General features: G+C 43.2%; 1 protein-coding gene across 4 annotated transcripts in view; it reads left to right on the top strand.

Annotated features, from left to right (window-relative positions):
• pak1 (p21 protein (Cdc42/Rac)-activated kinase 1) overlaps positions 1-12391 on the top strand; it is a 65963-nt gene that overhangs the window by 31033 nt on the left and 22539 nt on the right. For 3 of the 4 annotated variants that reach the window (XM_013916103.1, XM_005753784.1, XM_013916102.1), the window contains 2 exons: positions 9142-9361; positions 12290-12384. In XM_013916103.1, the coding sequence (XP_013771557.1) occupies positions 9169-9361; positions 12290-12384 (288 nt within the window). In that variant the 5' untranslated portion in view covers positions 9142-9168. Of the gene's footprint in view, positions 1-5680; positions 5704-9141; positions 9362-12289; positions 12385-12391 lie in introns of those variants that run through there. The other variant, XM_013916104.1, reaches the window with a different exon arrangement.

Below are 12391 nucleotides of genomic sequence, written 5' to 3'. Positions count from 1 at the left end.
GTGTGTGTGTGTGTGTGTGAATTAACCTGTCACCCGGTCCAACAGTGTGGCTGATTGATGTATTTTAATATAATGGAGCTGTGTAGCACAGACTAATGGCTTTAATAATACACACAATACTTGTTATTGTAATGTGAACAACAGGAAAAGATGGACTCTTTATATGTCTGTATATAAAACACAGAGGCAGCTTCTGGGCTGGCAAAGTGAAGTTTTCTAATGACCAGCAGGGGGCGACTCCACTGGTTGGTGACCCATAAGGGGCTCTGTCAATTTTTCAGAAAATCAAAGGTTTGATTTTAAGTGTGCCGTATTTTCCAAAACACGGTAATAACGACGGCCCGCTAGCATGCGCTACCAAAAACTGTGCTTTGTTGTGTATCTGACGGACGAAAGCTAAACCAGTTCCACACCACTGAAGTTGCAGCATTTTTACAAACCAGTTCTGGTTCATCTGTTTCATTCAACGATCCGCTTTCTCCCTTCTCGTTCTCCGTCGCCGCCATGCTTTTTCCACCATGTGCGTATGAAAACAAAGGCACTGCGCATGCACGTTTTTCCCATATTCTACATGGAAGCACCACGTTTAAATCTGGTTTAGGAGGGGCAGCCAATCCTAAAAAGGTTAGCTTAAAGGCAGTAGGAAGTGAGCTAAAACAGCTTCAGTCAGTCAGACGTTGAGCTGAGGCCCAGTTTAAGAAATCAGACAAAAGATATAAGAAGGATTATTTTGCAGTCGTGCAAAACTGCTTCTCAATAAAAACACAAAATAAAAGACGGAAGCTGCTTTAGATAAAGAAGGAACAGAAGCGTCGGGGTGTGCTGTGCAAACCAGGGACTCTCCTGAGGTGGAAACTTCAAAGACCCAAATTATAATGGGTGTGGTTCAGACGTTTGTGTGGCTGTGTGTGTGTGAACATGAATACAGACTGTGTGGGGTAGACACTGATACATGCACATGTATCCATGCGTCCATGCATGCTGTCAAACCTGTGAAAATATGTTAAAATATACATTTGAAGTCTGGGCCTGGGGTTTCGTCTCATTACCACGACAACATGATTTTGGAGTCAGCTGCAGGCAGACGAGACAGAATTTGATCTCTTTGTGGTGATGTCTCAAACCGGTTCAGACTCTTCACGCTGCTGTTTGTCGGGACTTTTGCAGACGTGTTTTTTACTTCTTTGTTCTTTATCCAGAAGGCTGCAGTAACGCCTCCATCTGTCTTCTCATCTGTCCCTTTGTCTCTCCCTGTTTGGAGTCCTTGTTTATGTCACGCCTCCTCTAATATCTGACACCGAGAGCTTGTCGGGTGTGTGCAGTGTTTAGTGTTTGTTGTAACAGCGGGAGCTCCAGGAGCAGCTGGAGGGGGTGCTCCGTGGCCTCCCACTGCCAAGCGCACTGAGCTCTGCTGGGCTACGACTGGGGCGGATCCCCCCTGCTGGGTGTGCAAGTTCAGCTAAATGTTTAATCCATTTCTGCAACATCCTCCGGCATGTAGAAGCTAGCATGCACAATTTATTTACAAGCAGAAAAAAGCAGAGCTTGTGCATTCTGGTTCCCATGTTCAGGCAAAAACCTGCCTGACATGAAACGAACATTTGATTCCAAATCCTAAAATGGAATTTTTACCTCTGAGGTACCTCTGCTTACACTAGGCAACCTGTAACTCCAAACCCTTCTGAAACCCTCCGCCAAAGCTTACACCACAACCTGATGTGCACTTTTCTAGAGCCTGTGATGACTGTGATTGATCAGTGTGATTGGAGGCATTTCTGTTTACTTTTTCTTCTGCCACCATTTTTTCAAATGAAGAGAGAAGAGTGAAAACCACCTGCCTAAAATTGCAGATCAGTATAGGCACAGCATGCACACGTGTAAATGCTGATAATGGTGTCAGGCACGAAGCTGCTGCACAGATTCAACAAAGTCGGAATTAAGTTTAAAGGGCATCCGTGCAGAAAGCCAATGACGTGCAGCAACTTTAGGCAACCACAGGCAGAATGACAGTAGATGAGTAAAGCGTTTCTCAACTATGAGTAAAGGTGATTGAAGTGACTTCCAATGAGAGCAATGGCTATGATGACATCAAGACTGAGGAGACAACATTCACAGCTTCGGTTCCTACTGCAAAGAAAGACACAGCAGCTACAAAAATGTAAGAGTAGCTTGTTAAAATCAAGCCATGATTGCATCATATGCATCCTCCAGACACGGGGTACACATTTAAATGACTGAACATCACAGACAAGTCGTTCACAAGTGGATACATGTAACCCCTCTTTTAAGTGGGTTATCTGCTGTTCAGAAGGTTGTTGGTTTGGTCCTCAGCTCCTCAGATTAATCGCTCCAACAAACATGTAAATTTTAATGCTTGCATCAATTTTTGAAAGGTTGTTTCCGATATCTGCTGCACGAGGTGGGGGGGGCATGATCTCACCGTGAGGGACACTGAAGGCGTGGGGGCGGCGTGGATGGTAGCTCCTCATTAAGTACAGGGCAGTGCCAGCGAGGAGCGAATGCTTTTGGTGATCCATGATTTCACATCTACTGCTTGTGTCACTCAGAAACTCTTGAGGTGAAAAACCCACATCATGGTTACCATGGCAGCCAGGGGCGACTGGTTCCTGGCTGTTAGCAACAAATCGATCCTTAAACCTCTGCTTTTGCCTTAAGTGGCCCCCTTTTTTTCACATTTCTTTTCTGACCTCTAGCAACACAAAAAGCTTTTTCTGATCGTCCCGGACATCGTGATGTTTTCTTTTACTCGTTTCCTATTTTTGTGCCACCACAGTATACACGCAGTAATGAAACTGTGACATCCACCCAAAATTGGTCTGTGAGAGGAAATAAAACACAAGAAAACACTCAGATCACAGGATGCATCATAAAAACTTTACTACAGGGCGGCGCAATAATTTAGTAATGCAGCCATTCAGTTCCCGTTTCTCATAAATCTTTACCGACAGTGACGATAAAAACGATACAAGGAGGGGGGCAAAGTGAAACCTCGGTGATGTGCAGGAAAGAGTCAGAGGGGAGTTATCTGTATGCGTGCTGATACGGCACTTTCAGGAAGCACTGACACTTAATGGCAGCTGTCTCTTGAGGTGTTTGTGGGTATATCTCCATAATGTAAGCTTCCCTGTGTGGACACACACGTTTTCATCATCTGTTTGTGTTTGTGTGTGTTAGATGACATGATTGACTGCAAATTCCCAGAATAATATTCAGCCGCTGTTTATTTCCTTTATAATTGCTGATCACATCGAGTCGATGAGGTAGACTGTCACCGTTTCTGGTTAGCTGCTGGCAGACTTTACTCAGCTTCAATCTGGGAAACATGAGGTTTTTATGCTGTTAAATATTAACGTCGTCTATTGTAAGGTTACCTACGGATGGAACTGCTGATGCTAGTTGTGCTGAAACAAACTAATAATAAACACCGGGGGTCTTCACGATGCTTCACCACGTTTGTTGTGCTGCTGTTCATGTGTTCGGCTGCTAGTGGGGGGAGGGGGTGTTGGAGGATGAGTGTTAAATGAGCATCAAACCCGACGGTGATTTTTACTGTCAATTAGAATCTGAGTATCACCTTTTTTAACAACCCTACTCGGTACATATGCTACCTGATAAAAACTTTCCTTTGGATTTTCTGATTTTTGTTTTTAAAGGTACCAGAAGTATTAATTCATTAGACACATGTTTTAAAGAGATGGCGATGATGAATGAGTGAGATTCACAGAAGTGATAGCGCTTGCCCCCTGAAGAGGTTTTAACTCATAAACTGTATATAAAAGACTGACATGTCACAGTGACATCGTCGTTATGTTTTTCTGCCAAAACGGCAGTGGCACAGTCACCTCACAGCAAGAAGGTCGTCGGTTTGAATCCCCTGTCCTGCAGGACTTTCTCTTCGTGGGTTTCCTCTGGGTGCTCTGGTTTCCTCCCACAGTGTTTTTTTCTTTGAGCTTTTTCTACATGTTTCACCTTCACTTCCTCCGCCGTGTCCGGGTGCAGGCACTGTGCCTCAAGCCGATCCGTATCGAGGGTATTTTAGATGATTTGATGTCCGATCAGATATCGATTCTCCAGTGTAGTTTCGTTGATGCTGCTCTCAGCTCACACTGCGAACGATTGGCGGTAACAAGCAGCGTGACGAAGAGGAAAAGGAAATGTTTTCACTGAGAAGACAGATAAGAGAGCGAGGAAGTCGTCAGCTGGAGAAATCAATGTGTCGGACATGACAGCTCAGACAGTTTGTGATTCACAGAACAGACACAAGCTGTAATCATCCTCTGAGTGAGTGTGTGTGTGTGTGTTGTGATTCTTGATATCATAAAAGTTGTCTGACAGTGATATTTTCTTATCACTCAGACACGGGTGTGGTTGTGTGTGCAGCCCCTCCCCTCAGAGTAAACAAATGCTGTGTGTTTGATTTTGTCGATACTCATTTTATTTCTGTTTTGAAAGTCTTGTTTTTAGATTTTTTTTTAAGATATAATAAGAAAGATGGAGTTAGTTCATCTAACTTACACTTGTTCTCCACGCAGAGATCCAGGATTAAACTGCGTCTTTCCTGTAATAAACTCTGGGTTGACTCATCCAGTTGATAATCACGTCGCTGATCTGCTTCACTGAGCTCTGGAAACAGAGTTAGAGTGAACGAGCTCGGAGATGAGTGCGTACTTTTTGCAGTTTAGTTGTGTTAAAAAATGCTGGGACAGAAATGGTCTCTGTCACAGAACCACATGCTGCAGAAAAGTCAACTAGTCCCTCCAATCCTCCGTCACCTCGACCCAGAAAGCAGCCGTCACCCCCGCCCAGCTGTTCTGACCTGGGAGGCTTCAACCACCTGTTTCAGAATAAGACGTCAGGATTTCCTGTTCTTCAAAGATCCTCTCCTGGTGAGAGTGATCACAACTGGGCAAATCCAGATTTGTCTGTAGTTTGGGGGCTTTGGTGTGTCACCTCGCTGGGAAGACTCGACATTAAACTGAGTTTTTGTCCCGCAGGGAAAAGTTGGAGTCTGGAAAACCCTCTGAAACCTTGCTCACTCATCCTGTGCTTATTTTTAGAAGATCAATTAGTGTGTGTGTGTGTGTGCGTGTGTGCGTGTGTGTGTGTGTGTGTGTGTGTGTGTGTGTGTGTGCCCTGCAGCAGACAGTGTGTGGCTTTGTTTGGTAACAGGTCTGTGCTGAAACTGACAGCACAGTCCGAAATATGAGACGTCTGCTCGTGTGTCTGGGTTTGTGTTTTACAGAAAGACCAACAACAAAGACATCACCACACACACACGGCAATTGTTTGTGTGTGTGGCGGCTGTAAACATACACACACTCTTGTGTTTGTGTGGGATAATGCCTGTGTGTGTTCTCGCCCAGCAGACACAATAAAGAGTTGTGTGTTTGAAGTTTTCCTGTTGCCTTTCTAAAACATGTGTGTGAGTATCTGTGTTAGTGTGTGTGTTTACTGTATGTCCCACTTCCTCATGTGACTCACCTTGTGACATCACACAATGACATCACCGTCTATAGGAGGCAGGATTGGTCAAAAGGCTCACAGAGCCTCTCAGTCTCTGCTAGACTTTAACCCTCAGTCGATCCAACAGTTTCTCTTCGAGCAGAAAGGTTTTCTCTTTGTTTGTTTGTTTGTTTGTGGATCACCTCTATGCTGTAAACATGTCTGCATGCCTCTGCTAAGGTAAGAACTGCTCAAGACTCAACCTTCTGATGAAGGTTGAGTCTTGAAATCATTGAAAACTTTCATGTTTAAATCCTAAAACTGATGGTTTGTCCTTCATGAAGCACAAACCATCTATTGTGACTTTGAATTTTTGTGTATTCAAAGTCACAAAAATAAGACTTTGAATACAATAACAACAGAGAGATGATTCTCTCTGTTGTTATTGTATTCAAAGTCTTATTTTTGTGAATGGCTTATAAAAAAGGCCCATCTGTCCTCTGATAACTATGAAATATAACTTGACCTTGTAAATCTGAACCTTTTAGTTGTTGATGTAATCTTTAGAAAACAGTCAGATTTACTCTTTGATGGAAAAAATGTAAAAATGATTTATGTGCATGCTGCGGTGTCGCTCCCAGAGCAGCAGGCGATTAAAACTCAGTGGGAGTTTTTATTGTCGTAACTGTTCGTATGTTTTCTTTTGTGAGTAAAACCTGAGCAGTGGGCTGTGACAAAAATTCATTTTGAGGTGATTTGCTTCATTAGTGTCATTCTGATAACACCGAGTGTTTTCATTGATTGTTTTTTGGTCTTTTGCTTTGTGCTGTTCAACACTTTCGCTCAGCCCTCTTCTCACGCGTGAATAACAGTTTATTGCAGCCTCGATGATGCCTACACAGCTGTATAATATCTTATATAACGCTCATAATATTATCAGATTAGTTTGATTAGGTCCACAGAGTTCATGTGAAAGAGGCCATAGCCTCTGTGCTGTCACACAGCAAATATAAGTCTGGTATCGAAATGTTGCTAAGATGGAGACCTTTCATGTTTAGTTTTCTAAAGTTTAACTTTTCTTCAGTGAATGATCAGAAAACAGATCAAACATCCAGAGTACCAAAGCTTGTTTCTATGAATCTGTGCTTTCATGTTGAAACTATGATGTATCCCATGATATTAAAGTTGGTTATAGAGAAAATAATTTTGAGCGAAAGTGAGATTTTGGCTTTAAATTGTGACCCACCTCTTTTTACTTTGAGAGCCTGAAACTAAAATTTTGCAGTCGCTTAATTAAATACATTAGAAGTTGTATGTGTTAAAAAATGCTAGGAGACATAAAGCAAATTAAATGAACTTGTACCATGTTTTTGTGGTGGGTTGTTGTAAATTTGGACATTTTAACACTGGAACCAGCCCTTCGGTGGGCTTCAGAATCAACTTTTGGAGATTTACTTACCTGGATGATTGACAATGCATCAAGACCTGGAAGACGTGGGAATTGACTCACATTTGGAGTGAGCCTCCAGTGGACTTTAGAGGAACTGCAGGTTTTGTCCTGTGAGATACTGTGATGAGGTGCTTTACAAGATTTGGTGTCCTGTGCACAGGAAGCCTGGTTGAAAGCAGGGACAACAATTTAAACTTATTTCCAAACCTTTAAAAAGTTGCTAAAAACGACTTGTCTTATAAAACCCTGTCTGAGACACCGTGTTTTAACCCCTCCCCCTTTAAGTCAACATTCTTCCAATGGCTGTCCCTCATAAAAAGATTTCAACAGGAGTTGGGCGGGGCTTAAGTTGGGTGCCGAGTTGACACATATGAAAGCTATATAGTCTCTCTGATGTCATGAAGAGCCAAGAGTAGAAAAAAACTGCCTGAACCGGAGTGTTTAGAGCAGGGATGTCACACTGAACTTACATGGGTTTGACCAGTGAAACTACAGGAACTGCAGGAAAAGTTCCAGTAGCTCCTCACCTGGATTGTCTGTAATCATAAAATATAAAGTTTTGTTCATTCTCAGTAGAGGATAAGCCTTGAAGTGGGGTGTCGCGGTGCAGCTGTTATGAATGAGACATAGTCCAATAACTCCAGCTGTGCTTATCGTGTCTGTTTAAACCTTTATTGCTTTCCATCGGTTGCATTTGTTGTTCAACAGTTCTCTTAGTATCCAACATCATTAACATAAATCACAAACCGTTTGCTCTTTCTGACCAACAACACCTCACGCTAATTACGTCCGTCTACCTTTAATGCTGCACCATTAAAAACACAAAAAGTGACCCCTAGTGGTACACATAAGCTAACAACACGAAATGGCTCCTACAGTGGACCCACTGTAAAACAAAACAGGTATTTCCTGTCCCTGTTTGATACGAGGATCTGTCGCTGCAGCAGCGCATGCAGCAGCGCATGCAGCAGCGCATGCAGCAGCGCATGTATTAGTGAATTTAAAGGAAAACTATACATGTCAGTAAAAAATCTACCGTCTGCACGAATATCAGGGAAGTAGTGTTTAAAGTGCAGCATCTGGTCAGAGAAGCTGCTGCACCCAAACCTGCAGCACCGGGTGAGATTAGGGTCGGATCAATTTCCCACCAGAAACAAACCGCTGGAGAGTTTGTTTGAGTTGGACTGAGACTGCTTCCTCTCGCTGTGGCTGTGATAATCCACACCTGGGATCGATTGCCCGAAGAAACTGTACAAAGGGGGAGAAGAAAAGATTTACAGATTTGAAACATTCAATTTTCTCTCTGTGTTTGTGGCAGTGCTGCTAAACTACTGAAACAGCCTTTTAAACAAGCTTTGATTTCACCTTAGCTACACCAAAACTGAGGGAGATACAGACACACAGCAGTTTGTTTGTTCTTGTTACTGTGGGTTATTTCTATTTATAGTATGAATCGTGGTTCATTCTGAGTTTTTCTGACCTAAATAGACTGGCCTCGTGGGTTCCTGTGCCCAGTGGAGCATTTAGCCGAGCAGGTTGTGTTGTAGTCTGTGCGTGTGATTTTGTGTATTTTTGTATGAGGGCGTTGTGGTAAAACTTGTCATTAAAATGTCCGTCTTCTCCGCTCAGCTGTGTGGGCGCCTCCTCCAGGTTGTACGTACAGAATGAAATGTGTGTGTACGTGCGAGTGTGTGTGTGTGTGTGTGTACGTGCGAGTGTGTGTGTGTGTTATCTTTTTACCAAGACTGCATTTAAGTCTGAGTCAGCACACGTGATGTTTTAGTCATCTTCCGACCAACCTCGCTCAGTGAGCAAATAGACCTAAAGTTTTCTTTTTTTATTCGTACTGATTTTTCACCCATTTTTGTTGTTTTTTATGATCAATGATCTGCTATGCTTAAAGCTGATGAAGCTAACAATGTGGTGGAAACATTTAATCTCAGTGTTCGTGGTTCTTTGTTTTCTCTTTATGAGAAACCACAAAACGTCTTGTAAAGAGTTTCAATTTACTGGGAAACGCGACCACGTGCGCTGAGCTGTAGAGACGGGAGATGCAGTGATATGAGATGTTGTTATGGGCCTTTTGACAGAAAATAAACAGCATAATTAGTAAGCAGCTGATATTGTTTTTGTTTGTGTCAGATCAGTAATGAAGAGCTGACAGATTTAAAACAAGTCCGTCTGTAAGAAGAGTTTGTGTTTCTGACTTTGGCCTCTCTGGTGCACAGGAACGGTCGGCTGCAGCCTATCTGAAGATGTCTGATAATGGGGAGGTCGAGGACAAGCCCCCAGCTCCGCCCATGAGGAACACCAGCACCATGATTGGCTCCTGCAACAAGGACCCCGTCCCCCTCAACCATGGCTCCAAGCCCCTCCCTCCAAACCCGGAGGACAAGAAGAAGAAAGACCGCTCCATTCGATTCATCCTGACAGGAGGAGGCGATAAAAGTGAGTCGTGATGCCGCAGGGTGCATGTGTGCAAACTAAATAAACATTTACTGATATTAACAACAAATTAAACGCATAAGCTAACATATTCATCCCTGAAATAGAAGCTAGGGGTCATAAATATCTGTGAGAATCCATCAGACACTGAGACCTTTCTCTTGATCCACAGCTGATACTGAGTAACAGCTCATCAGCTTTAATCCTGTAAAATCCTTAAAGAAGTTGACCTTTGACCCCCAACAGGTGCTGGAGTTAAAATGTAAAGGATCAGCTAACTCCATAATGTGTAATTTGTCAAATGTAGACGAAGCAAATAAAACAAGTTTGAAACAAAATAGAAGTCCAATGAACGGACACCACAGAGCTGAGCAGCATCAGCTTGTTGCGTTCTTAAAATTACAGATAACGTGTTGCAGTAATGTGAAGAAGAACATTGTCACATGACTCTATGCAGTCAGGTGAAAAACTAAGCACATCCTGCTTCCATTAGAGGGTAAATAGCAGCCAGGTGCTACTAATAAAATGCACCTGAATAACTGATCATCAGCACGTTTGAGGACCTCTATAAAAGCATTCAGCTGTGTAAACACAACACCACAGTGTTCTCAGGAGTGGACACCCCACCCAAGTCCCCCCACAATCAGACCCTACTGACAGAAGGTTCAGTTTTATTTATGTAGCGCCAACAGTTGCCTCAAGGTGCTTTATGATGTAAGGTAAAGACCCTACAATGATGCAAAGAAAACCCTAATAAACATATGACCGCCTACGAGTAAGCGCTTTGGCGACAGTGGGAAGAAAAAACTTCCATTTAACAGGAAGAAACCTCCAGCACAGGGGTAGGGAACTCGGATGATCTGATATCGTCGGGTTGGTGTTGTTCCCAGATCATCATGAAAATGTTGTTCCAGGTTCAACATTGCAAGCGACCAATCACATTGTTGTGACGTTATTCTTTTGCGTGCCAAGCCATTCGTGCATTTATGAAATTCCAATGTTGCAAGGACAATATCAGTTCTGCTTACCGTTTATTAAAGGGTTACGGTTAGGGTTAGGATCAGGGTCCGTTGATCGTCGGACAGAGGCGGTTTCTCGCAGCTTAAGTACAGTTTTTTGTTTTACGGCGGTTTTTCCCGAAGTCGCAAAAGTATGACGTCACAACATTCTGATTGGTCACTTGCAATGTTGATCCTGGAACAACATTTAGTATGATGATCTGGGAACAACACCAACACGACGATATCAGATCGTGCAGGGAACTCCAGGCCTCGAGTGCCAGTGTCCTGTAGGTTTTAGATGTGTCCTTGATCCATCACAGCTGATTCAAATGCTAAATTAGCTCCTCAACATGTATGAAGTTCTCCAGAGGCCTGGTAATGAACTAATCATTTGATTTAGGTGTGGTGACCCAGGGTGAGATCTAAAATCTGCAGGACACCTGCTCTCGAGGACTAACGTTCCCTACCCCTGCTCCAGCAGAACCAGGCTCAGAAAAGGGGCGGTCATCTGCCGCAACTGGGCCTGGCTAGCGACGGGTTTTTCAAGACAAAGCCGGGTCTCCTTTTCAGTGATCGTGGCCTCCAAAGCTGCAAACAGGCTACAGTTATTACACTTATCGTTACTACTAAAGGAAACCAAACATCTCACTCACAAAGCAGGAAAGTGCAGGAGGGAGAGGTGAAGAAGCCATGCTGCTAGCAAGTCAGCTACGAGCTAAGCTAAGCTAAGCTAGTGAATCCTGGAGTGAGCGAATACTGTGAAAATAACTAGTGGGTGAAGCCTCAGCCCTCAGAGAAACTGCAGAAACTCCAAGAGCTCCACCTCAGACTCTACAGGTCTCAGTTAGCATGTTAAAGGTTAAAATTCATGACAGTACAATTAGAAAAACACCAAACGGGTAGAGTAATGTTTGGAAGAGAAAGCCTCTTCTCTCTAATAAGAACACGGCGGCATGGCATGCAAAGTTACATCTACTCAAACTAAAAGACTAAAGTGGAGATTTGAATGCACAGCTACACATTTCTGAGAAAATCACTGCAGTGATGGGGGATGATGATTTGGGCGGTCACCGAGTCGACCGTGAGCTCCCCTGTATAACAAAATATTCCAGAGTCAAATATGAGGCCATGAGTTAAAGTTTGGCAAATGTTCAATCGTGCAACAGAACATTGATCCCAAAGACAGCAGCAAATCTACAACAGGCGGTAAAAACTGGATCAAAACATTTATTTTTTAAAGATTATCAGACGGAGTTGGTTGATTGTTACTCGTCTGCTGCTGGTTCATCTTTGGAGGAAAAACTGTTTTTGTTGATGTGCTTCACGTGCACACACTTGGACACAGATTACCCATGATGCTTTGCAGGAAGCTGGTGGTCCTGCGTCAGTGTGAGTCCATCCACAGGAATCTGCTGCGTGTGATTCTCACTGGAGTTATGATTCCCCAGAAGATCTTCATGCTCTTTCCAACATGCGGCGTCTCATGTGTTGGCTCGTTTTCTGAAACACTCTGTTTCTGTACTTTTCTCTCCGTCTCCTCCTGATTTTCTCTCCCGTGTTTTGCATGAACTTTTGTCCCACTGTTTCTTTCTTTTCAGTGATCCTCTCTGGATTTAAGATCTTTTCAGGAATTTTAATGAACCTGAATCTCTTTGTTCCCCTCATGAAGGGCTGCATTTAGGATTTTCTGTTAGAGCCGGGATCATTATCGAAATGGTGCAACCAGCATCTCAGATACTCCTCTGCAACCTTTCAACGCCAAGTTAGAACTTGTTTTTGGGTCTGCTGCTCTTTAGTGTCTATTTATTCTAAACGGAAATAAATCCTGGGATAATCCAGAGTCCTTAAGGTGGAAAACTGTTCTGTGTTTTATTACAACACTTTAAAAAAATCAATCAGTGTGTTTGTTTTTTGTTCCTTTGTCATTCAGCCTATAAGAGGAAGGAGCGCCCAGAGATCTCTCTGCCGTCAGACTTCGAACACACCATCCATGTCGGCTTTGATGCTGTTACCGGGGAGTTCACTGTAAGTG

This window comes from Pundamilia nyererei, unplaced genomic scaffold (genome assembly GCF_000239375.1).
Source record: "Pundamilia nyererei isolate P.nyererei 1_Seehausen unplaced genomic scaffold, PunNye1.0 scaffold00463, whole genome shotgun sequence".
NCBI lineage: Eukaryota > Metazoa > Chordata > Actinopteri > Cichliformes > Cichlidae > Pundamilia > Pundamilia nyererei.
The sequence above is the reverse complement of the archived record's forward strand: the minus strand, read 5'-3'. Positions and strand labels throughout refer to the sequence as shown.